The sequence below is a fragment of the Impatiens glandulifera genome, chromosome 4 (assembly GCF_907164915.1).
Source record: "Impatiens glandulifera chromosome 4, dImpGla2.1, whole genome shotgun sequence".
NCBI lineage: Eukaryota > Viridiplantae > Streptophyta > Magnoliopsida > Ericales > Balsaminaceae > Impatiens > Impatiens glandulifera.
The window spans coordinates 39,923,310-39,950,972 of record NC_061865.1 but is presented as its reverse complement, the minus strand read 5'-3'; the positions used below and the strand labels follow the sequence as shown (position 1 = coordinate 39,950,972).

At 34.9% G+C, this 27,663-nt stretch overlaps 1 protein-coding gene across 1 annotated transcript; it reads right to left on the bottom strand.

The window, feature by feature from the left end:
- Nucleotides 1-17,490: 17,490 nt before the first annotated feature.
- On the bottom strand, nt 17,491-26,138 carry LOC124936466 (IAA-amino acid hydrolase ILR1-like 4). Its single transcript, XM_047476968.1, has 5 exons — nt 25,712-26,138; nt 24,623-24,748; nt 19,216-19,530; nt 18,714-18,842; nt 17,491-18,129 (listed from the first exon to the last, which is right to left on the bottom strand). The coding sequence occupies exons 1-5, from the start codon at nt 26,072-26,074 to the stop codon at nt 17,713-17,715; spliced, it is 1,350 nt and encodes a 449-aa protein (XP_047332924.1). The 5' UTR covers nt 26,075-26,138; the 3' UTR covers nt 17,491-17,712.
- Nucleotides 26,139-27,663: the final 1,525 nt, after the last annotated feature.

The window sequence follows — 27,663 nt, the reverse complement described above, 5'->3', positions numbered from 1 at the left end:
CCGGATACTATAGAAGATTTATAAAAGGCTACGGCTCTATAGCACGACCACTCACGGCCCTGTTGAAAAAGGGTCAATTTGAATGGAATAAAGAAGCTGAAGATGCATTTCTATTGTTGAAGCAGCGTATGCTTTCCCCTCCGGTCCTGGCGCTTCCAAATTTCGATATTCCCTTTGTAGTAGAGACTGATGCAAGCGGAATTGGTATAGGGGAAGTTCTAATGCAAGAAGGTCGACCAATTTCATTCATAAGCAAGGGTATTGAACCAGAAAAGTTACCATCATCCACGTATGAAAAGGAACTCATGGCCTTAACTTTTGCGGTGGAGAAGTGGCGATCATACCTTAGGTACAAGCAATTTATTGTAAAAACCGATCATGAAGCCCTTAAATACTTGCTGGAACAAAGAGTTCAAACCCCGGCTCAAGAGAAATGGCTCTATAAATTGGTGGGATATGACTTTGTTGTTCAATATAAAAAGGGAAAGGAAAATTTGGTGGCAGATGCTTTGTCTAGGCGGGTATCAGGTGTTAAATGTGCAGGAATTTCGGTCTATCACACTGCTGTTCAAAAACAGATTCAGGAAAACTATGAAGAAGATCCCAACTTGACCAAAGTCATTTGTGAAATTCTGGCTAATGTTGATTCTCACCCAGAATGCTCATACGACCACGGGTTATTGAGGAAAAGGGACCGGCTGGTGGTGGGGAAGAATAACGACCTCAGAAATACCTTAATTGCAGCCATGCACATGGGAGCAGAAGGGGGGCATTCGGGGACCCTAGTCACCCAGAAGAAAATGCAACTTGTTTACTATTGGCCAGGAATGCTTAAAGACATTAGGGAATTTGTTCGGACCTGTGAAGTGTGCAAAAAAAATAAATCTGATAACTCAGCATATAGGGGCCTGCTTCAGCCTTTAGCAATTCCCAATCGATTCTGGGAATCGGTCTCCATGGATTTCATTGAAAGCTTGCCTAAGTCAAAAGGTAAAAGTGTTATATTTGTGGTAGTTGACAGACTATCGAAGATGGCCCACTTTATGAGTCTGCAACACCCCTTTTCTGCCCGGACAGTAGCTGAGTTATTTGTGGACAACGTTTCCAAGCTCCACGGAATGCCAACAACCATCATTAGTGATCGGGGCAAAGTGTTCTTAAGCACCTTTTGGCAGGAATTTTTAAGTATACAAGGAGTAAAACAAGCTTTATCTTCATCTTATCACCCCCAGACGGATGGCCAGACCGAGATAGTCAACAAATGCTTGGTCACTTATCTACGCTGCATGGCTGGCCAGACACCGAAAGATTGGGTACGCTGGTTGCCTTTGGCTGAATGGTGGTATAACACTAATTTTCATACAGCAATACAAACAACTCCTTTTGAAGCCATATATGGATATCCTCCCCCGGTCCACACACCCTATTTAGCAGGTGACTCGAGAGTGGAAGAGGTGGATGTATCGCTAACGGCCAGGGAAGCCTCACTCCAACTCATAAAATTCCATTTGAAAAGAGCCCAGAATCGAATGAAGCAGCAGCAGGACAAGAAGAGGAAAGATGTCACATTGCAAGTGGGTATCTGGGCATTGGTGAAATTACAGCCATATAGACAACGTTCTGTCCAGAAGTTATTCCACAAGCTCTCACCAAAGTATTTTGGGCCATTTGAAGTGTTGGAAAGGATTGGGGAAGTTGCTTACAAACTGGAACTCGGGGCCGACAACAGAATACATAATGTCTTCCATGTCTCACAATTAAAATCATTCAAAGGTACCCCTGTTGCTGTAGAAAATATTCCCCAACTTAGCACACAGCCAAACAGGACCGGAAAAATTGTTGGTGAACAAGACATAATGGTGCAAGGAAAAATGAAAAAACAGTTGCTAATCAATTGGGATGGGGCCCAAACAGAAGACCAAACTTGGGAGGATGCAGAAGTTATAAGTATTCAATGCCCAGAAATGCTAGCTGCAAGGAGGCCAACAAAACAACACTCTCTTCGTCGGGGTCGACGAACTTCTGATGGGGGAGATGATGTTACGATCCTCGAATAAGAAAGCGCACCCTCCTCGGTCCTATGGATCAATTGGGCCAGATTTATGTTCCGTTTATTAATTCATCTTTTATCTTCTCTTTTATTTCTTTAAAACCGAATTCTGTTATTTTGTAAGTTGTTATAACAAATTTGTAACCGACTTTTGGGTACTTCAGCCTCGTTAAATGGTGATGCCCACCCCACTTTTTGGGGCTATGAATTGATATTTTGGAACTTGGTGTTTAAGTTATCTCTCGGCCCCCCTCCCCTTCTTGGACCGCTAGGTGTAAACTAGTGGTATTTCTCCCCTCCCCCTCGGCTCTTCTCTCCCTAACCTCGAATTCACCTCTAATTCTATGTCCGCTGCGCTAGAGTGTTGAATTCCATCATCGGTCCCGAACATCAAGAACCCGTTTCTTGAATTAAAGAACTTGAAAGGCTCGGCCATAATTAAAATTCCTAACAGAAACCTACTAAATCAAAATATACCAGATACATAAATAAAAGAACTAATAAAGAGGAAACAACAAAAGTAATAAAAAACAAAGAAGAAAAACATGGACATATTGAATCAACTTATTGAAGGAAAAATATATTCAAACTTACTAAACCAGAACATAAAAGAAACAACAAACAAACCATATTGAGCAAACATAAAGTTAAAAAAAAAAAAAACACATAGTAGTTCATAAAAGAAACAACAAACAAACCATATTGAGCAAACATAAAGGTAAAAAACAAAAGAAAAACACATAATAGATTATCTCAGTTTCTTCTGTTAGTTACGGATGATATTTGTGTATGTATTTAATATACGAGAAATGATAAACTCAATGAAACATCAGCGAAAACAAAACCACAAATCTTACATGGCATTGGCATGCCACGTGGGTAGGAGAGAGAAAAAAAATTAAAAAATATATTCGGTATAAATCTTTTTCAACTTCATTTATTTCTCTCTCTGAAACTTCTCCGACTTCATTTATTTCCCTCACTGAAACCTCTCCGGTAAAAATTCTAAACCACAGCTCATGGTATCGTGTTTACAGATCTAGTTATTTAGTTTTTACAGATCTAATTATTCAGGATTTAAGAATTTATTTCAGTTCGTTTTTGTATAATGACGAACTATTTTATTTTTCAGGAAATCAGCACTGAAGCACCAAACCTAAACAACACAGTAGATGAAGCACTGAACTTGAACAAATTCCCCTTGTTGAACCGGAAAGATACCCGATTGCTGGTATAAAAAATGTACATTTCAATTTTGGTATATTTCGATGTCCCAAAATGTCCCGAAATCATCATTTCGGGACTAGAAAATAGAATATTGAGGGGAAATTTCCCAAAATGTCCCAAAAAGGTGGTTTCATGACCCAAAATGGTGAGTTTCGGGACTTGAAAAGGTGATTTCGGGACCCAAAAATGTGGTTTTGGGACCTAAAAGGATGGTTTTGGGACACAAAAGGGTCGTTTCAGGATCCGAAATGGTGGTTTTAAGACCCGAAATAGTGGTTTCGGGACCTGAAAGGTTGATTTCGAGACGTATTTCTTATAGTTACACATATTTTTGTAGTAAAATTCTCAGTGTTAAAATGACATTTTCCTCCGAAGACAACTTTTTGAATTCTACACATCATATGCCCACTTAACTAGATTCGGCATTACCAAGTTAGAGAGCAAAAATATAGGTGGTAAGAAGAAATACTTCAGTATTGGTTGTGCCAAGAGTTTTATGAAAGAATCGAAGGCCAAAAATAAGTTTCATAAGCCTAAACCAATAACGAGACAGATTGTAAAGCAAAGATTAATGTTGTTGTTAGGAATGAAGGAAAATATGTGATAACAAATATTTGTCTTGAGCACAACCATACATTAAGCCCTAAGAGAAGTATTTGTGCATGGCACTTCGGGTACCCCCACTTCGGGTGTTTTTTTTATTTATATTTATATATCTTCATTTTCTACAGTGGGTGTTCGATCTTTAAAGTATTTGTGCATGACATCCCTAAAACGTTTATCATTGTCCATGACATTGTATAAGATGTGGATCGCATTGTCATACAATGGCGACGTGTCCCAGCCAACACTTAAATTTGCCAAATTTTGTGTGGCTTCATCAATCATCTGTGTACATTTAGAAATGCAAATCAAATTTCAATTCAAAGTAATAGGTGGTGCGCCAAAAGTGTTGAGTTCAGAGGTGTTGTGTTCAGAGGTGCTGCATTCTTAGGTGCTACCATTTTAGACGTTGCCTTCTCAAGTACCCCACTATCTTCCACTACTGCCTCATGCTCAAGCACCCCCCATCTGCATCCTCGTTCTCCCCCATCCCCATCTGCATCCTCGTTCTCCCCCATCCCCATATGTCTCCTCGTTATCCTCGTTCTAAAGAGGTGGAAGTGGAATGCGTTCAACATCGCTTCCACATTTGAATCCTCTATTTGCCAACTCCGTTTCCAACCTAACCTTCAAATTCATGTCATTCCAACATGACCGTATAGGAAATCGACGTTCATCAACTAAGAGTTCAGGGTTACTCACCCTATACAAGTAGCACAACTAAAAACATACATATGTTAAAAATATCTACATTTGCAGCCACCAAAATAAATTAGTGGTAAATTACAATAAGGAACGTCTGTGGTCCTTGGAAATGTCGTTTTTCATGCACCTTCCATTTTTCGCATGATTGAACTAATCCTTCAAGTATAAATTTGTACTAATTAAACATTTTAATATTATGAACATCTGAAATAGATTTTAGAATTCTAAACCTACAAGTGAAAAAAATAGATTTGAGGATTATTAACAATGCATATAACATACCTATATTTAAGCTTTGAGATATCCCTAGATAGTTGACCCAGGTGATCACACCAGAAAAAACAGATGACAACATATAATACAAAGTCTATTTTGGAATTTTTGTCAGCTGCTTTGTTCTCCATGATTTTATTTGGCATATCGATCACTATAGGAGCGCCATTAAGCGGGTTACCCCATCGAGTCCTAAAGGCCTTCAACTTCTTATCGACCTCGTTATCCTCGTATTCTACAATGTCCAGCTCTGGTCTAAGGAGACCTAATACTATTTGAATATCATCTTCTTCGATTTTTACTTCCTCTCCACTATCTAGGATGAATGCACATTTAGTAGGTTCAAATCTTCTAACGAGATAACGAGAGATCTCACCGGGGCATTTAAAAGCAATAATAATAGAAGAGAGCTAAAGCCTATTTACTTCACAACCTCTTTTTTTTCATTAGACAATAGTTGAAGAAGATTGAAAATGCAAAAAGATGAGGTCCTCATTAAAAATATGTTGTGGGGGGTTGCTTTGGTTTCTTGGGGCGCATTCCTTTTATGTTTGCTCTACAAAAGAAGCAAATGAACAAAAAAATAAATGAATCATGTAGCAGATAAACATTCAAAAACCATAAAGTATATAAGAAAATAAATGAACCATGAAGCAGATAAGCAAATAAATGAACCATGCAGTAGATAAGCAAATAAATGAACCATTTCTTGTCCCGAAACCATCATATTGTGTCCCGAAACCACCATTTTGGATTCTGAAACCACTATTTCAGGTCCCGAAACCACTATTTCAGGTCCCGAAACCACCATTTCAGGACAAAAAAACATCATTTCTTCTTTTCAAATGATGGTTTCTCATCCCGAAATCGTAGTTTCGGGACCCAAAAATTGTGGTTTTGGGACACAATATTATGGTTTCTCGTCCCGAAATCGTGGTTTCAAGACCCAAAATCGTGGTTTTGGGACAAGAAATGGTGGTTTCGAGACAATAGACCCTAATCGATAAATATGCATGTACACCCTAATATGGATTTAAAAAACGTTTTTATGCTAAACCCTAATCGCTAAATAATTTTCTACCGTTAAACCCTAAATAGAGCTAAACCCTATTAAATACTAAAGAGAATATTGATATAAAAAAGATAAGATTTCTTATTTACTAAACCCTAAACCCTAAACCCTAATCACTAAATACTTTTCTACCGTTAAACCCTAATCGCTAAATACTTTTCTACCATTAAACTCTAATCGCTAAATACTTTTCTACCGTTAAACCCTAAATAGAGCTAAACCCTATTAAATACTAAAGAGAATATTGATATAAAAAAGATAAAATTTCTTATTTACCTTGGAGTCTTGCTGGACAATGTACCTGAACCAACACCAGCCTAAAAAGAAGAGAAGTAGTATGAATCTAGACATACCCTAAATGAAGTGAAGATACACGAAGGAGAGCTAAAAACTTACCATTTTCGATCGGACGACGATGAAGAAAAGAGAAGAAGTCGCGGATGCCGTAGAGCGAAATCGTCAGGGAAGAAAGAAACCGATCGCCGGAAATGAAAAATGAAAGAAGAAAGAGAGGGAACTGGGAACTGAAACGTTTTTTTAATATTATTTATATTTTTTTATTTTGTTTTAAATTCCTCTCTCCTACACACGTGGCAGGGCACGTAGGATTCGTGGCCTTGCTTTCGCCGATTCTTTGTTGAGTTTATCATTTCTCTTAATATATATACATTTTAACTGAAAATTGAAATAGCTCAACAGAAGGTAACGTAATTAAATAATGTTTAATGTGAAAGACAATTGATGTAACATATAAAATATTTTCTAATTAAAGGGGATGACTTTACAGTTTCTTTGTAAGAGTATTGTTGATTGATATATATATATATATATATATATATAATAGTTGTATTTTAATTTGCACCAGCTTATGGATAGATGTTGTAAGCACTAAAATTATATCACTCCAATTTATGATGTTTAAATAATTATTTTTGAATAAATATTATAATTATAAATTTAAAATAATTAAAATAAGAGTAAAAAACAAATAATTAATTAAGATAATTATTGTTAATTAATTATATAATTTAAATTAAAATCTTGAATAAAAAATAAAATAAATAATTATTTTAGAAATAATGTTGGGTATGAAATTGGAGATAAATTAAATATAATATATAATAATTAATTATTATCACCGACCTAAGTCAGGTGTTAAAATATAAATAAATGACGGAGATGGAACAAAAAGACTGGACGAAAAACAAAAGTTAGAAATTTTACTTGATCAAATCAAAAGCAAAATTTTACTTTTGATCGACTCAAAATAAAAATTTTAATCGCTGGGCCCTTGATCAATTCAAATAAGGCTTATCATCTCTTTTAGCCTAGAGATAATAAGAGATGGATACTCCCTTAAAGTCCTAGGTTCAAGTCTGTTAGACAACAAGTGTTAAATAGTTAAGTGTGTTTGCGGGTTATATACTTAATCCGTTGTTCCATTTTTGAATTTCCAAAAAGAAAATTTAAATAAGGCTCGCCTTTTGATGCTGAGATGAAGAGGAGGGAGAAAGAAAGTCACGCATTTGTTGACGCCACGCGGGGTCAGGACTAATTGACCTCCTCAATAATTATTAACATCAATTTAGATATTGAACATTTATTTTATTTTAATGTTTTAAAATTAAAATGGCAAACCTAAATATATGTCTAGGATTAAAAAAATAATTGGATAAATAAAACGTGAAGTCTAATTTTTTTTAGAAATAGTTAAAATTTTATGAAGTAGAGACCGTTCTTCAGTGGACACGAATAATATAGTGCGAAAACCATTTTTCGAGTGCAAATAATATAATCTCTAAAATAAATTATGTTTATACACACGTATACAAAGATTTTATTGATTTTAAATTAAAAATTAATTGGCGACTATTCAATCAAATAAATAATCATTAAAGTTAATTATCTTTGATTAATTTAAAATAAGGATTCCTTTAATCAAATTATAATTTGTTTATCTTAAATCCAAATGGTTATTTAAATTTGATTATAAAAATTAATAATTATTATAATTAATTTTAAGATATTAAAATACATTTTTATATGATTTTTTAATTAATATTTTAATAAAGGATTTTTAATATCTCAAATTAAGGTTAAAATTTCTCGAATCTCGAGTTTTTTCGGGACGTAGGGATTTCTAGACCTCACAGCTCTCTTGGCGACTCTCCTGGTGAATTAAATTGCTTAACTCGAAAAACCAAATTTTGGCTATTAAAAGAAAATATGTTTTTACATTTTCAAACCCCGATAAGACAAATTGGAGGACATGCCGCCTAAATGATGCTTAAGCTTTATCCTGATAATTGCTTAGACATGAATGATCAAAAGGGTACATAACCCTATTATCTTCAGAAGTATACCAAATTATCAAAGTGATGCTGCCCACATTTCTACAAATTAAATGCAAAGTCTGTTGACGAGGAACAACAACTTGTTATAATCCAAGCGATGTTGCGAGAGTTTGACCTAAAAGAATTGAGATCGATCATTCTCTTTGGAAATGAGTCGTCCAACAGGACGTATGCATTGTGGAGATGAGAAAAAAAATTCCCGATTGAGTTAATACTTCCCAGATTATGGTGGTGTTAACCCTTCCACTATCGGTGAGTGATACTCTCTTATGATTCACCATAGCAACAAAATCCTAGTTATACTATCCAGACTCATTGTTTGACGTGCCCAAGCAACAAAACCTCTTCAATAGACCATTACGTGAATACTATATATGTATATGTGTATACATTATAAATAAAATTGTCATCTACAAGTACATTATACTTTTCAAAACAAGGGGTGTCAACGTTTACTTGTCTCTGTATCTAGTCTACAAAATCATTTCAATTTAGACAACACATTTTTAACCCATTGATAAACCATCACATCAAATGCAGATTAAAGTACAAAATCTACGGTTTAAACCAAATCATCAAGCTTATAAATATAAAAATTAATATAAACTTGATACAAAGGCAAAAGTGGTGTAATCCAATTACCAAAGCCTTCATATTAGGGACAAATAAATGTACCATATAGGTAAGAAAGTCAAAACAATCTTGATAACAGGAAGGTAAAATCTAAAAATCTCAAAGAAGGTGATCTAGTTCTTAAACAAACTCTTGAACTCCTAGACCCAAGGGGAAATTTCATCCCAATGGGAAGGACCGTTCATGATTAAGAAAATCATTCCTCGTAAAGCAATTTGCCCATTTATAGTAGAAGGTGAAGAATTCATTGCCCTAAACAATCTTGGCACACTTAAAATATATTTTTATAATATCAAGTTACGCATAATATGACATTGAACCCAACCTTAAATTAACTTATTTTATCAAAGTCTGATCCAAGTTTTGTAAAACTTTCATCACTAGTCAATCATTTTTCACTTAATTTTTTGATAATGTTAAAACTAATTCCCCTCATAATTTAAAAATCGAGTAGGATTGCAAAATGCTAACATTCATAGAAGATTCTAGAAAAGAGACTAAGTCAAGATAATATAAGATTTTAGAAAAGAGACTAAGTCAAGATAAAAGACGATTCTAGAAAAAAGACTAAGTCTAAGTTTAGAAAATTCTAGAAAATCTAAAAGAGAAAAATCAATAAAATCTAGAAATCAAAAGAGAAAAGTTTAATCTAACAAGCTCTTGTTTTTGTGTCTTCAATACTCAAATTCTAAGCGTGAACATGATCAAGAAAAACTCTAGATGATCAAGAAAGACGCATAAAGACGATCAAAAATAACAAACATGATCAAGAAAGATGAAAAGACTTGAAGATTCAAAGACTTAGACTACACTTCTTTTATGCTTTAAATATAAATCTCTCTATAAAGATGCATGAGCGACATTGTAACGCGGTTATGAGGGGTGCTTGTATTTGCGATTGTGAGTTTGTGTTTTATCCAAATACCTTAAGGAATTGAATAAAATAACTCGTCCTATTATACACATCCTTTCTACAAAATATCTCTCTTTTTATGAATGGAAAATGAGCGTATATTGTGATCCTACATATGACAACTTCTCATGTGAATCCTTGTACATGCTAGTCATCTTCTTTATGATCATAATCACGTTTTTGTTTTCCAGTTTGACCGCACCATTATTTTGGGGTCTATAATGACTTATGATGCTCAATTTTGAATTCGTTGAGCAATTACAACACTTTTCCTTGAATGTGTCGACCATTGTCTGAAATCAGAGCATGTGGGACTCCATATCTAGCAATGTTGGTAGTTCAAATGAACTTTGTTACTTGAGATGATTTCAAAACTTTGTAGGAGACTGCTTCAATCAATTTGGTGAAGTAGTCTTTGACTACGAGTATGAAGTTGTGTCCATTTGAAGCGTGGGGATATATTTTCCCGATGAAATCGATGTTCCATGTAGAAAAGGGCCAACGGGTATGTTATATTGTAGGGGAGCGAGGTCGAAGTATTCTTTAGGTTAACATAAATTTGGCATTGATGACAACTCCTTACATAGCTCACACATTCTTGTTCAATTTTTCCAATAATATCATAAACGGAGTATTTTCGTTGTTAAAGCCATTTCATTCATGTGTGGGCCACATGTCCCTGCATGTACTTCTTTTATGATTCTCTTAGATTCAGGATTATCTGTGCAAAACATGTTTTGACCGTCGAAAGATCGACAGTAAAGCTTGTTGGCAATCAAAGAATAATTGGTTGAATACTAGCGCAAAGTTTGTCGATCCTTTGCTCGGAAGAGTGAAGGATACTCTCTTGTATTCTATGTATTTTGGATAGTATTGTACTAAGGTTTAAAAGCATTCTCATATGAAGTTACTACTCTCTTTTCAAAAGCAGGTCTTTGCTTTTTTCGGATTTTTAAGGTTTGACTTTAATTCCGTCAAGAATTTGAGTCAAGTCTATCAAATTAGTTAAGGTGGCCGCGGAGAGGTTTTGGCTTCTTATAGCGTGAACAAACGATACTTGATTGAATTGGTTTGGTTAGGTGGTTGTGGTAGGGTTTCAAGTTTTTTCCTTTCACTTGCCAAGTGCCATTGGCTTGGGATATAACCAAGTTAGAGTCACCAACGACTTCTAGTTTGGTTGCCAATTTGAGACCTTAGAGGCATGCCTTGTATTCGACCTCGTTATTGGTGATGGGATAATCGAGTTTTATGTATATTGGGTTGTCGTCCCTTTTAGGTCGACTAATCTCAATTATGTAATCCTACTTTCCGGATGCTCCATCAAACATCAGTTTCCATGTATCTGATGTGATACTCACAATTGTCTCATCGGGGAATTCGAGTTCGTCTTCTGACTCAACAATGATGGGTTGGTCATCTTGGAAGTCTATAAAATGCTTCCTTTGATAGACTTTTGTATTGTGTGGGTTATGTCATATTCGAATATCATCATCATCTATTTGGCTAACGGGCTTCTCATAGATGTGTCTGTTACAATAAGATATAAAATGAGAGGAATGTCGGGTTTGGCAGCATGAGTATGGAAAAGGATTTTAAGTAATCCTTTATTATGTCAAATGCTTGTTGACATTTTTTGTCCCATACAATTTAAGATCTTTCTTCAGAAACTTAAACATTATATCGCATGTCATAGTAAGCTTACTAATGAATTTGCTAAAGAAATTAACCTATAATTTTTTTTAAAACAAATTAAAACGGCCAACAATTACAGGTTTTTGAATATTTAACTTATATAATCAAAAAGGGAGAAATTGTTAAACAAATTAGATAGTTAATTAGTAGGTAATTAACTATCTAAAGAACTTAACCAAATTCACCATTTGTGCAGGAAACACAAGGATCGATCACATTCTTAAATCAATCTTATCACTCTAGACCGGTCGACCGATATCACATAGGCGACACAAACCTGAATTCTCTAATCAAAATATCCTTTCGCTATCTTTACAACAGAATCAAGTAGAAAATCAGTTCGAACGAATTTACCGCTCAGCTGAAGGATCGGTAAACCTATACTTTAAAGATCGATTTTCACTCTTCGGTAGTAAGACCGGTCAACCGATATTAAAACAACAAACCGGTAAGATGTCCGGTCGGCACAATATTTGACACAATCCTAGACTATCGTACAAAAATAACGGGCAATTTAACAGATCAAATCAAAGATATGGAACTGTTGGAAGTTTCCATTTTATAGAAATCGGATTACTTTGGGAATATGCAGAAGGAAGCCTTCAAATATGTAGACTGTGTTATTTCCATTTTAATACAAGTCTGATGATAGACTTTGGGAAGGAGAAGACTGCCAAAAGTGATCAAGTACCTATTTTGGTATAAGTCCAACAACAATCCCCAAGGAGTGGGTATTTGTCAAATCGCTCCAGATGATAAAATCAAGAGAATAAAAAACTAATCGGTTGTATTGATTCTTGGGAAGTATCAACCACATTTAATGTCATGCAGTCCTTTATTGACCGACCAATAAGAATCAAGGATTATCATGCAGGTATCCGTTGTATGAGAAATATGACCGTTGTCATATTCTCACTATTTAAAGAGAAGGTTGAAGATCAGCAGAAAAACACGGACACAATACAAACAACGAACACAAGAAGCAACATATCAAGATATAGAACCGAAAAGCTTCAAACTGTTCTTGTTTACATTTTGTCCAAAAAAGTGTTAAATGTATTACAATTCCATTCATTCTGTGTCAAAAGTGAGAGTTGTAAGTCAATAACGAGCAGTAAATAAACCTCGGTTATTTGACGTATTGTAAAGTGGGTTGAATATTCTTAGTGAATATCCTTCTCAAGGTTTGAGAAGAAGGGGTGACATAGAAGTTTTATCTACGAACATCCATAAATCTTGTGTTGTATTTCTTATCTTCTCCACACCTCCTTATCGCTGTCCAAATAGTGTGTGTGTTGTTTCAAGTTGAAACAAACTATTCTGTACTTGAACTCGGTTCAAGAGTTTGTGACAACTTGCGTAGTATAGAGATCGATATTAACTTCTAACCGAGTTAGTATCAACTAGCGTGTTGTATAAGCGTTCGTCCAAGTCAGACCCCTGGTCTCCTTTGGCGATCCCGATCCTAACAGAATCGGTTAATGTATTGTATTTTTCTAAGAAATCCTCGGACTTCTTTTTCATTTCAAGGTACCAGCATAATTGTGATTGCATCTTTCTTAGAGGGATCGACTTCGATTCCTCTTTGAGTGATTCAGAATCCTAGCATTTTACTAGTTGTGATTCTGAATGTACATTTCTTCGGATTTAGTCTTAGCTGATATTTCCTTATTCTCTATAAGAATTTCTCGAGGTTTTAGACATGTCCTTCACGATCCTTTGATTTGATAATCATGTAGTCGACGTCGACTTCCAGTTCTTTATGGATCATGTCTTAAAGGATCATAGTGGTTTCCCTTTGATAGGTTACTACCATGTTCTTAAGACTAAAAGACATGACACGATAACAGAAGGTTCTTACTTCTGTTATGAATGTGGTTTTTTCCTTGTCTTGTGTGGCCATCAAGATTTGGTTGTATCCTAAAAATCCATCCATGAATGATAATAGTTCGTGATCGGTAGCGTGGTCGACTAATATGTTGATGTGTGGTAGTGGGAAGTGATTTTTAAGACTAGCCTTATTTAAATCCCGATAATTTATACACGTATTTTCCTATATTTCTTCATAATGGTAAATACATTGGTTATCCAATTAGGATAGTCCATTACCTCGAGAAATCTATCTTCGAGTTGCTTTTGGACTTCTTCTTTGATTTTGGTCAAGACTTCCTCCTTCATCCATCTAAGCTTTTTCTTTATTGTCTTAACATCTGGATAAAGGAGATTATGGTATCGTGTGATCTTTGGATCGATGTCTGGTATGTCCTTGTATGACCAGGCGAAGATGTCTTTGATGGCTTTCAATAGCTCAACTAACTCCAAACATTCTTATGAGTTTAAACTTTGGCTGATTAATATGATTTGAGGATCGTCGGTTTTTCTTAGATTGATTTCGATCGTCTTTTCTGATGAAGATACAATCTCATTCTCGTATTCTAAAAAATTTTTAGTTTCGAAGTTTATATTAGAGTAAGAGGAAAGATCATTTCTACTCATACATTCAAATTCAACCTATGGTGTTACATCTAAGGGTTCATTACATGTAAGAAAAGATTATCTAACAAGATCATTGTTCTCAATTTTCTTACAATGTACAGTATTTGACATCTCTATACATACGAGAGAAGAAAGAGATTTATTTTCGTTGATCAAAATATTGACGGATAATGGGGCATGGGTTCCACTAGAAGAGCTAACTTCGTGAGCTAGATCAGCTGTCGTGGAATTTTGAGCCAAGTTTTTTAGGGGGTAGTGCTAATAGTCTATTCTTTTCCCGATCACACAAATAGAAGGTTTAGGATTATGAGGACAATCTGAAAAGATTTTGAGACCTGAAAAATGTCTCTATAAATCTAGATTGGTAGAGGGTTCGGGGAAGTCAAAGTATAGGGTGCTATGTCCTCACAGATTAACTGTTCATTCAAGGTTGGCGGAATAGTTATGCGTTGTTTGGATATCTTTTCTTGTGGATTTCTTCAAATCCTATATGGACATATTCCAAACTATGGCGATCCATGTTGTAACATGGTTGAAGAAATGATGGCATGCCATTGGTGTTTGGGCCTAAGCTCATGCTAGGGAAATATCTCATTTTGTGCATAATTTTAATAGAGGGGAGGCTAAATGTACTAAAGTTAAGGTCATTGGATGAGTTCTTAACTTCTAGGAAGATCATATATATCTTGAACCCGCTTAGTTCAACCTCAAGAGTGTCAATATGGGTAGACCTAATGACTGTTGTAGTGTCAGTCACACCGTTGACCATGATAACTTGGTCGTTGGCTATGAACCTGAGCTTTTGATGCAGCGTGGAAACTAAAGTCTTGCCTTTGTGAAGCCATGGTCTTCATAAGATCAAGTTATAGGAAGAAATCATGTTGATGACACAAAAGTCAACTTGAAAGGGTGTGTCGTCCACTTGGATGGTGCAATTAAGGCAACCCATTATCTCACGGCGAGAGTTGGCGAAACATTTGACACAAGTCATACGGTGGGATATTTGTCTCTAGATACGCCTATTTTCTCAAGAATCCTCCAAGGGCATATGTTGAGAGCGGATCCATTGTCTATCAAGACCATTAGAATGGTCTTTCCCTCCATTTGCACAGAAATGTAGAGGGTTTTAACACGATCTAATTCGGCTGATAGAAGATCCTTGTCTTTAAAACTGATCATGTTATGTTGCAAACTTGCGGAAATGAATCCTACTAATTCCTTTAGAGTAGTGTTATTAGGGATATTGGCCTTGCTTAACTCATTGAGAACGACTTTTTTATGCTCGATAGAGTACATTGGGATTTTCTAAATGGAAATGTTAGCATTCGTTCTTCTAAGTTGACTTAGGAGGTTGTCTCCTAGGTTAAGAGCTTTAGGATCATCTTCCTATCTTTTCCAGGTTGACTGTTGGGAAGTGGATGACACATTAGCCATTATGGTCTTCATGAAACAGGGTTGAAAATCCGTTCCACCACGTGTTGCTGCGATATCTATCAGGGCATGGGTGTGGACAGTCGTTTTTTACTTTACCATTCAGAAATTTTACGGAAATAGGTTTTGGACTTCTTTGTATGTCAGGGATCAATCATGTTGATTTCTAGTTCAACATAATGGATTAAGTCCAGCAATGCGTCAACATCAATCGTCACCTCATCAGATGTGATCATGTTGACTTGCTGATCCTGTAGCGGATTCTTGGCTATCTCAAGTTTGGCAATCACGTTATGATCGATCAAGTCCTGGAACAGATGTTTAAAGGCGCTACAATCAGGGACGAATCTATGTAGAGGCTCGGGTGGGCTGAAGCCCACCCCGAAAAAAAAAAAAATTTTTACGGTAAAAATATGACATTCATTACCTTTAATTTCTTAAAAAAATTTAATATAATTCATTGTTTTTTTATTTAATTATTAAAAAAATGGTAAAACTTTACTTTTATATACTTGTTTTTTTCAAAATTTTCTCATTATTATTTTAAGCCCACCCTAAATTTTTTTCAAACCCACCCCAGTTCGAAATCCTGAGTCCGTCCCTGGCTACAATTATCATTATCATGTCCATTTTCTTAATGATGGTCACACCAAGCGTTCTCATATTTCTATAAGAGTGGTATGTCCACTCTTGTGGGAAGGGGTTTGATAAGATTTTCTCCTAGAGAATCTTCATAACCCGACTCAAAGACATTCCTAGGTCATCAAAGACTCTAGGAGGTTTGGGTGCCTTTGGAGGTATGGGCTTAGTAATGGTTGGTGTGCACTTCTTAGCCGGTAGAGGCTTGTTTGGGCTAGTTTTCTAAGGTGGACGTTCTTGTCAGGCAGTTGTTAAATGGTGTACTTCTGTCTTTTCCTTTCTTGGGAAACGACTTGGAGGTGGGGAAGTTTTGATTACTTTTCCTTCTTTTTTTTTCTCGATAGCGTCATCAAGATTATTACCGGTTTTCAGCAACTTTTTCATATTTTAGAAGGTTTTTACAATGAATCCAATAGAATATCGTCCGTTAACGCTTTTCAAGATAATATCGATTTATCGTTATTCGCTCAGGAGAGAATCAATTTGTTGTATCAAAAAGCAGTGCTAAATCTGAATTGAGATCTCTTACTCTTAAATTGTGTGAAGGAATATGGATCGTCCGAATCTTGAAAGAACTTGGAGCTATAGATAACGAGTCAATTAAACTTCATTGTGATAATCTTGCCGCTATTAATATCGTCAAGAATCCAATACATCATGACATAACTAAACACGTCGAGATAGATAGACACTTTATATTAGAGAAAGTCAACAACAGAAGAGTTGTACTTTCTCACATTCCTTCAAGACTTCAAATTGTCGACATACTCATTAAAAAATTTCCGAGACGGCATTTGAAGACTTATGTAATAAGTTAGGGATGCACATGCATGTAAACTGTCCATGAATTTGTTTATTTATTTCTTATATATACATGTCGACGGTAATACAAAAATACATATAATTTTTCATAATCTCTAGATTATAGTTTTCTTACAATATTCAATATAACATATTGTTGATTGTCGTCTTTAGCAACCAATCTCCTTTTATACTTGTTCATTTCACAATTTTCAACTTGTTTTGAATACATATTTTATCCCTATGTCTTTTTTATATTACAACTCCTATTAATCATTTTTCTATTGATTGATAACAATTTCAAATGTTTTTAGAATTGCAGTCTGAAAATAAGAAAAATGAGTCAACATCATTTTGATTGTATATTATTTATAATCATCCATCATGTTCTGCTTAGAGTTACTTCTTTCGTTAAATTTTCTGGAACAATTACAGTCTTCTAGTTCTAATTGAATTGGTTCTTCAACAAAAGAATCCAGAAAAGTTTCACACTGACTGCTCAGCTGCATTCTTTTGTGAAGTTTCTTTCACTTCATCACAAATAGTAATGTTGAGACTTATGAATGATTTGGTGATTTTGACAATTCATCTGGGATGTTGATGACCTTTGAGTTAATTTTCACTACATTCTTGTTATTACAATTTTTATAATCATTTGCAATTCATAATCTACATAGGTACATAGGTATCAGGTTGTGGAGGATTGTTTCATTTCTTTTCCTCAACATACAATACCAACTATACATTTGAAAAAGGCACTATCAAATTCTAAACATATCGAACATCATCCCTGTGGAAATTTTACCAAACCCAGAAAATTGGTTCATAGTTCATCGTCACGATATCTTTCGCCTGATGAAGTAGCCATCATCTTCTGTTGTGATTGAATCAAATACCTAATAGCTAGTGATGCATGAAGTGCAGCCCCATAAGGAAGTGCATCTTCATTAATCTTGAATTGGGGTGAGTGGAAAGCTGGTAATTTCTCATTTGAGTCGGTGTTCATCCCAATGAAAAAAAAGTAGCCAGGGATAACTTCTTGATAAAACGCAAAGTCCTCTGATCCCATGAGAGGCGATATGTCTTTCACGTTTAGCTTCCCAAGCATGTCAGTTGCAATATTCCGGAAATATTCATGCAAACTTTCGTCATTTACAGTTGCCGGGAAGATAGGCTTCTCCTTTTCCAGGAAATCAACAGTTGCATTGCATCTCTGAACCGAGGCTTGTCCAATTATAACCTAGATCAAAAGTACATAATACATATTAGAACCATTTGCAATAAAAACAAAGAAATTGGATGAGTAAATTATAAAATATCTCTTCTTTCACTCACTTTTAGACAATGTATTATAAGACAACTTATTACTCTAACTAATTAAGTACTTATTTGAATTTAGTTCGTTTAATAATAATTATTACTATTTGTCTATTATCTAAATTCACTTAATTAGTTCAAATGACTTAAAGATAATATAGCAAGTACCTACACAAACACTACTTAATCTGGTAAGTTAATCAAGTTTCTATTGTAAAATAGTTGAAGTATTTTCCTAGCATTAGTCACATATTTTATCAGAATGACTTATATATTAAGAGTTAAAATTCATCCCTTAAAACGACCTCTTTTACTAATAAAGGGTTCTGTCATTTTCTCAAAAAAATGTTAAAATTCAGATATTTTTATTTGATTTATTTCACACTTAACTAATTCAATACTTAAATATAAATTCAATACTTAAGTATCAATATTCAACATTCAACACTTAATTTTAGTTTTTACCTCTACTCAAATTATTTATAGAGAAAATGAAACAATCGTTACCTTTTCAATTCTCTTCTTAAGTTGCATAAAACTTTCCTTGGAGAAGGCACGGAAAGTTCCCCCGATGGTTACAGAATCTGGAATGACATTGAATGCTTTTCCACCTTGGAACATCGCAACAGTTACAACCTGGAAATACATACAAAGAACCGTCATTTTTAGAAACTTTAAATAATATTAGAAAAAGTAAGTTTAAAGATGGGCAATGGAGTAGTACTAAATAATAAGAAAATGAAATGCTATGCTACATGTAAATGAAAATCATCATCAGATGTCAAATGAAGTTAGTGTCAGTTCTTCTTTTTCTTTTTTGTTTCAAATTCAACAGTCTGCTCCAAATCAAGTCAATTCCTCATTTGGAAACACCTTAATTCAAAAATTCTAATTTCAAGAACGCATCTTGCGCGAGATTATATTTGGAAATAAAACTAAGTCAAATAGAGATAGATTACAAAGATCATGTGTTGTTTCTCATTCGGATGTGGTATGGGACAAAACTGACCTGAGAGTCGAGTGGGTCAGCTTCCCGGGAAACAAGGTGCTGTAAGCTAACAATGACACTAGAAGCTGCCAAAATTGGATCTATGGCTTGTTGAGGAATTGCAGCATGACCACCCTTTCCCTTAATAATAGCATTAAAATAGCCACATGCTGCCAAAATTGGTCCAGGCTTGGAGGATACCTGACCTAATGGCAAGTTAGGATGAACATGAAGACCAAATATGGCTTCAACATTCTCAACTACTCCAGCTTTTACCATCTTCTCTGCACCTCCACCGCCTTCCTCTGCCGGTTGAAAAACTAGCAACACTGTACCCTATAATAGAAGACGAGTTATAATTAGAAACATTGTCTACAAAATGTATTCAACCAGTCCTAGAAAAAAAACTGCGTAATAAAAAAACCAGTATGTGTGCACCCTAACAAAGCATGTAGAAACTTGAATTTTTTTAGAGAAGTATGATTATATTTACAATTAAGATTATGAGAAATATATATTACATTTTGTGAGGATAATAAAAGAAATAATACAAGAGAGTTCCTATGATATAAAGAAGCAGCCGGCCACACACAGTAGAACCAAGGTGGGGAGAGAAGACAGTCTTTGATTAATTCTATATTCCCTTCAAGTTGGGTAATAGATCTTGAGAGTGCCCACTTGACATATATTTCTTCGAAATTTGACTTGGGTAATTGCGTGAGGTAACATAAAGGGGTTAAATGGACCCTTCGGTGGCATCTCATATATGAAGTGGAGATCAACTGGATGCTTCGCAATAATGATTGTAACTTGATTATCGGACATCATCTGAATAGGTGCATAGAGAGGTATTCCTAAATTGTTTAGGATACGTCGAATCCAAATTCCTTCACAGATCTGAGTGCGAGAGCCCAATACTCGGCTGCAGCAATATTTCGGGAGGGTTGATGTCTTTGTGACTTGTGGGACCACTATGTTGAAGATTGTTAAGATTCTCCCCTTCAACATGGTGGTAGGAAATTTATCTTCAAAGAATCCATAGAGTAAAAAGTCTTTTCGGAGTGAGATTAGTAGCAGTTGTAGTCTTTTTAGTTTGGTGAGTACCCGAGGAAAATGTGTTTTGTGGCTCGAAGGTCAAGTTTGTTCCTATTGCAGTTATAAATGTGGACAAAGAAGGTGCATCCAATTTTTTTGGCTGGAATGTGTTGGAAGCAATTTTGAAACTAGAAAGATTTTTATGAAGGTTTTGATTTGGCTTTGAAATTGAAGGATATAGTATGTCATACGGTTAATAAGGTAGGCAACGGCTACCTCTCGAGTGTTCTTGTATATATCTTGTAAAGAACAACAAATGTCATATTCTTTGTAAACTCTATATTGATAATAGTGAATAACTTTGCTTTGTCTTTACAAATGTATGTAGGTGTTAGACCTAACCACTTTGTGTTGTTTTCTTGTTGTTTTCGTTTCTTCTTTTACCTCTTTCTCATGAATAACTTTGGTTGAAAACTGTTATGATGTATTCTTCATTTTCTGCAAGTGTTGGTTGATCTTGAGGTGTTTTGGTTGATTAGTTTGGTGTTGTGAGAAGCCTAAATCCATAACAAGATCATATGGCTGGCACACCAGATCTAAGGCGGTTGAATTGGTTTTGTGTATATCTACTTCAGCCGGACATAATATGGAAAACTAGTGAAACTGTTTTCTTCGATTTGAAATAGAGAAGATCACAATTAAAAATGACTTTAAGATATAGAGGATGAAGTTGAGGGCACTCTTAGTCCATCAAAGGTTCGTAAATGCTTTGTTTGGTGAAGATAAGATATAGCTACATTAACATTTGAGAAGAAGAAGGAAATCCTTGAAAAAACTCATTTCATTGTCATCTTGAGCTTGAGAGACAAAGTATTGAGGAGGTTTAGGAAAAAGCCACAACTGCATCCTTATGGAAAATGTTTGAGACCATTTACATGACAAAACCTCTTGTGAAGAGATTGTTCTTAAAGAAAAAGTTGTTAGGTTATAAGATGGAAGCACACAAGACTATATAGGAGAACCATGATGATTTTTTTAAGATGAATTTAGATATGAAGAATATTGAGATAAAGATCAAGTCCTACTATTTTTCCAAAACCTGTCTTGAGTCCAATTCAATTCTCAAGGACAGTATGAAAGAAAGTCCATAACATTTAAGGAGGTACACAATGCTTTGTTATCAAAGAAGATGTCAAAAACAGCAGAGAAGCAAAAGCGATTTGGTTATAAGATGGCCAATAAGACCATGAATTTTTAAGATGATTTTAGATTTGAAGAATATTTAGGTGAAGATTGAATAGTCTCCAAAGCCTGTTTGAGTCCTATTTAAATCTCTCAAGGACACAATGTTATAAAAGAGAGTCCATAACATTTAAGGAGGTCCACAATGCTTTGTTGTCAAAGGAGAAGTAAAAAACAATTGAGAAGCAAAAAAAGTAGCCATTTGGTTATAAGATGGCAGACGACAAGATCATGGAGAAGTATCTCATAATTTGTTAGAGTTGATATTGGATTTGGAGAATATTGAGGTGAAGATTGAAGGTTAAGGATAGGGGTGAGAAAATAGGTACAACTGATCAATTTTACCCGATCCATGCGCACTTCTCAGATCAGGCGTAGCCTCTCCAGTTGGGCTAAGGGGCCCTGGATGCGCTAGCAATTGACACATAAGGGAATGGTTGCCCGGCTTTCTCGACCTGGTATCTTGAACCTTGTGTTCATGATACCTACATTCAATTGTGCTCCGGAGACAGAAAAGAAAAAAAAATAGTGATGATGAAATTGGAAACACAAGGTACAAAGCAAGATTTGTGGCTAAGGGGTTCACACAAAGGGAATGTATAGATTACCAAGAGATTTTCTCCCATATGATGAAGTACACTTCTATTTTAGTCGTGTTGACTCTATATTGTTTGCTAGATTCTAGAGAAAACTATCTACATGAGACAACTAAAATGTTTCATTGAAGAGGGAAATGAAAACAAGGCATGTCTTCTTAAAATATTTGTATGATTTAAAACATTCATCTAGGTTTTGGTATAATAAATTTCATCTATCAGAAGTAGTTTTGATTGTGTTTTACAAGAAAAATGTTGAAGATGTTAAGAATGTGAAATTTTTGAGGGACTGGAAGAATGGTCATGGTGCATGCAAAATCTATTTGATATTATATGTGGATGATAAGTGAATTGTTTTTAAAAATATGAAGGCTATAGTGGATCTTAAGGCTAAATTAGGAAAGGAATTTGATATGAAGGATTTGGAAAATCATAAAATTGTTTGGAATGGAAATCAAGAGAGACATGCTTATAGCATGTTGAACTAAGTTACCTCAAAATGTTGAGTCTAGATTTTCCATGTCCAATTGTAAGGGAGTGTCTACTCCTAATTCCCATTTCAAAGTTATCAAATGAAGATGATATACTTTAAACTAGAATTATCCATCAATCGTCCCATCCCACTGGCTACTCAAGAATAACTTTCACTCTTGACTGGAACATTCTTTGTTTTCAAGTCTGATTAAGCGTCACTAACCACTCAAATCAAAAGAGTATTCTATCTTTCTTGAAGCCAGGTCAAAAGCTCACTTTCAGAGGCGCGTAGGTTATAAAACCAAGTGTTAAGAATTTAGCTATTTTTTCTAATGTCATTCAATGAGCTCACCTAGAAGTAGAAGCTATATATAGCATGTAAACAGGAGGACGACTCTAACGCCTATTGAGTGGAGTTGCCTACCCTGTCTGGTGGACTAGTTTAGTTAGAGGATGGGACGATAGAGCTCAAATCAATCGCGTTCGTGACCAAACCCAGAGCCACTAGGATCAGAAGAAGGCGGTTCCCTTGTTGGGTGCGGGGGAGCTAAGATCATTGAGAAAAGCCAGTCCAATTTGCATCTTTAGTAGTCTAGGACTTTCATTCAATAGTAAAAAGAGGATGAAAGATTTGGTCCGGGTTTAATCTGGCTGCTTTAAGGGTGGAAATAAGTTTTTCAAAAAGCAACATCTATCTCTTTTTTATAATTCTCGCCTATGGAAATGTATCGGACTGCAAATCCTAGAATGACGGTTCGACCCCGTCCTTGGCCTCGAGGAGTGGTGAGCAGCACGGAACTTTCATCAATCAAATGGCATAACATAAGTAAGGGGGGCTTTCCTTTGTTATCAATCCACAGTTATCAATCCACAGACCTCTCCATTCTGTTGTACTCAGCGAAGAAACTGCCTAAACAGACTTTTTCGGATCGGTTAGGAAGTAAGTTAACCTTGTAGTAAAGGCTACTGTTTTTGGTGACAACACAAGTGTTTTGCACTTGAGCAAGAATCCCTTGCACTATGAGACGGCCAATCATGTTGATCTCAAATTCCATTTTGTGAAAGTTTTGGTAGAAAATGACATTGTCAAAGAAGAAGGTTACAACTGAGATGAATGCAAATGACTTCTTGACAAAGATGGTTCCTTGGGTGAAGCATGAAACTTGTATGAAGATTGCCAACATAGGAGAATGTTGAGATCCGGGTGATTGCATATAGAGTTTAGGTTATTGCACATATGCATCAAGGTGGAGATTGTTGAAATAGATGATACAAATGTTTCTATGTTGTGAAATTTATATTATTAACATTTACAAGAGTGTATACGAGATGATGAAGAATTTTTTTTAAAATAGTATGGTAGCATGGAATGTCAAGATTCTAACATTTGGGATTTTAATACTCAAAGGGACATCTGGGGACAGTTTGGTAAAATGGCCTGGACAAAAAGAATATGCTGGAATATAGTACATAGGTACAATGGTACAACTTGCTGGCCAAGTTTTCTGGATTGTGGAAGCTTTTGAATAAATTCGTATCTTTTAAGTGGCTGGACTGTAAATTTGGAATCCTTATATATAAAGGACTCCAAATACTGAACTAATTTTGTGTGCCAAAATCTTAGTTGACATTTGAAAATCCATTTTCCAAGTGGCGGCTACCCGAGAGCATTTTCTTCTTGAGTGTTCTTGTATAGAACAAGTGTACTCTTCTTGGTAAACTCTATCTTGATCATAGTGAATAACATTGCTCTGTCTTGGCAAGTGGATGTAGGTGTTAATGTGTTATATAACTATAAAAACTTTGTGTTGTTTGGCATTTGCTTGATGCTTTCATATTTTTCTTCTACCTCTTTCTTTTGAATAGTTTCAGTTGAAAATGTACCTCTTTATTTTGAATAGTTTAGGTTGTAAACTGTTTTTAGTGTATTTTCTTCATTTTCTGCAAGTGTTGGTTGATTTTGAGCTGTTTTGGTTGATCAGTTTGGTGTGACAAGCCTAAATCCATAACACACCTAACTAAGAAGAATATAAAATTGAAAAGGGGGCCAAAATTGTCTTAGTGCATATAGAAAAAAGAACCTGCAAGAGTCGAAGATGTTCGTTTAGGATCTTAGCAGCCCCAAGAAGCATTGCGACGTGGCCATCATGACCACAAGCATGCATCTTTCCAGGAACCTTACTCTTGTGCTCCCATTCTACCATCTCCTGAAGAACCATTACAAAATTAATAAAGAAAGATAGAAAAAGCTAGCACATTAAAAGAGCTTAAGAGAGCCACCAGAGAAAGAACCCCAACATAACCCATTAAATGAGGAGGCCAAAGGACACAACAAAGTGTTAGCACTATGTTAGCAAGACAAGATCCCTCCCCAAGTCAAGAGGCTATTATAGTCAATTACTCATTCTATGCAGAGGAGCTAGTTATGGAAATGACTAGAATATTTCCACATTTTATACTTCTGATTCTACAACAGTAGGATATGAAGTGTTGAAACATACAAAATAGGTGAGGTTTTACATGCAATATTGTGGGGGTATGTTCCATATTCTATTATTGTGTTCAGCGTCCCAATCGAGACATATTTGAAGTTTTTTTTATGAATTAACTAAAAGTAAGCGGCAGTCTACCAACACAACATAAATGAATGGTAGGTTAGAAATTCAAGATAAACTGAAAATTGGCACATAATTATCATGTTTTAGACTATTTTAGTTGTACAAAGTGTTCTAGTTATAGATAAGTAAATAGTTTTAATTCTATAAAATATATATAGATGATTCTAAATGGGGTTGTATCTACACAGGTGCTTCATAGGGTGAAAGTGTTGAAATGCATAACCTCCTAGTGACCAAAACACTGATATCATGTATAATTACTGATCTCTAATCAACTAGACTCATAAATAGAGTAGAAATCGCTACTAGTGTTACAGCAACTCAGCAAGAAGATATCAAACTCACCTTCCCAAAAAGGGAGAATGGGAGATGTTAAGAATAAGTTACAAAACTTGAAAAATCAGAAAGCTCAATAGGGTATAAACACGTTTATGGATTTCTAGATTGCTAATAAGTTAACTGCAATCTATATTCTCACAAAACTCGGTTAATTGAGAAGATTTAAGCAAAGGAATAGAAATAAACGAATCTCTGAAATTTGTTAAAGAAAACCTGCATAGCCAGAGCATCCATGTCAGCTCGCAGTGCTACAAAAGGGGGCTTGCCGGAGCCGACGAATCCAACAATACCAGTGACTGCAATTGGGTACTTATAAGCAATGCCCATCTGGTCCAATTCGGCTCTAATAAGCTTGCTAGTCTCAAATTCCTCATAACCCAATTCTGGATTCTCATGTATTTTCCTCCGTATACCCACCATCCAATCGAAGAAGTCCGGTTCTTTGGCATAACTTAGGAAATTTCTAGAGATTTCTGCGAGTTCTTCTGAAGCGAGGGAAGACGGTGTTGGCCTAACAAATAAGAGGAGGCTGAGAATCAATAAAACCCATTTGGAAAGCATCGTCATCATCTGCATGGGGTATAATTGGACTGAGTGACAAACAAGAAGAGCAGGAGATATATGGGCAGCGGACGAACTTTGACTTTTAAACGGATCATAATCAACATTTATTATATAATATAATTTATTACTTAATTTAATATATTAAAAAAATAAATTAATATAATTTTATTTCTTAAAAAATTCAATTAAAAATTTCATTTAAATAATTCAATAAGAAAATAATATAAAATATTATTTACCAAAATTAAAATAAAGAATTGATAATTTATACATCAAATTGTATTAACAATTTATAAAAATAAACTTTTAAAGAAAAATATTTAACAATTGAGAGTTATTTCAAAAACAATCTTATTTGAGTTTCTGAATGATAAAAGTTAAAGTATAGAGAGTTGAACGAACCAATAAAATGGTATTGAAAAAATTTCAATCAAATATTTTGAACGGCAACTAAATTATCCTTAGTCGATAATTGGTAACAACACCGAAAAAAATCTGTAAGATGATAATGAACCATTTACACATATAGCTGAAATAGTGTGAAATTCATACAAATTATGAGAGGATATTTGTAAAATGTCTACAAATAAAAATCAAATTCAGTAACTCTTTATTAAAAAAATGAAAAATAAATTAATATCCGATCATTTCGTCTCAAGAAATAATCATCAACACAATCAAAAAGTATGAGCAATAAACGACCCACCAACGAATTAAATCATATTCGTATTACAACAATCTAAGACGAAAACACTGATCCGGCTAAACATGATAATGAATCGAATAAAATACAACACCAACTTAAATTTGAGTCATGAAAAGAAAAATGAGATATCCTCTGATGCTTCTCTAGTCACCAGAGAGGCCAAGATAAAATAATTTTCAACTTTTCTAAAATTTATTTTTCTAGAGAAAAGAGAAAATTGTTTTCCTTCTTTCATATAAATTTATTTCATAACCTTATATTTATAATTAATTATTTATTTTTATATATATTTGTTAAGATCGAGTATAACAATAGTAAGGAGGATGAATATTGTTGGACTCAATAAGACACTTTTAATTCAATTTTATCATGTTAGAGATGAAAATTTATTTCTATTCTTCACAAATTTTCGCAAGCTCTTGAACGAATTTAAGTGCAAAAATGCTTGCTCGATTTAAAGCGACAGATACAATACGGAAGATGCAGAAAAGAAATAAAACACAGAGTTTTATGGATGTTCGGAGATAAAACTCCTACGTCACCCCTTCTTCTGTTTCTAGAAGATTTTTTCACTAGAAGGCTTTGATTTATACAAACTTAGTCAGACACACAGGACTAACAACTGCCTGTTTCTGAACTTCTAGCTAACACTATGTTGAACAGACAAAGTCCTGTTCAACTTACAATATTGAAATTTCACTCAAAAAGAATAGTAAACAATTGCTCAGCTCAGCTTAGCTTAGTGAATTACATAGTAATCTTAGAGAAAGTAAACACACAGAGATTAGCAATTCGTGAATTCGTAATTTACAAAGAAAGACTGAGAGAACCGAGAGATTCTCCACTATAATCTGATCGCCTTTTATAATGAAGTCTTAGAAACGGTCGAATCTTC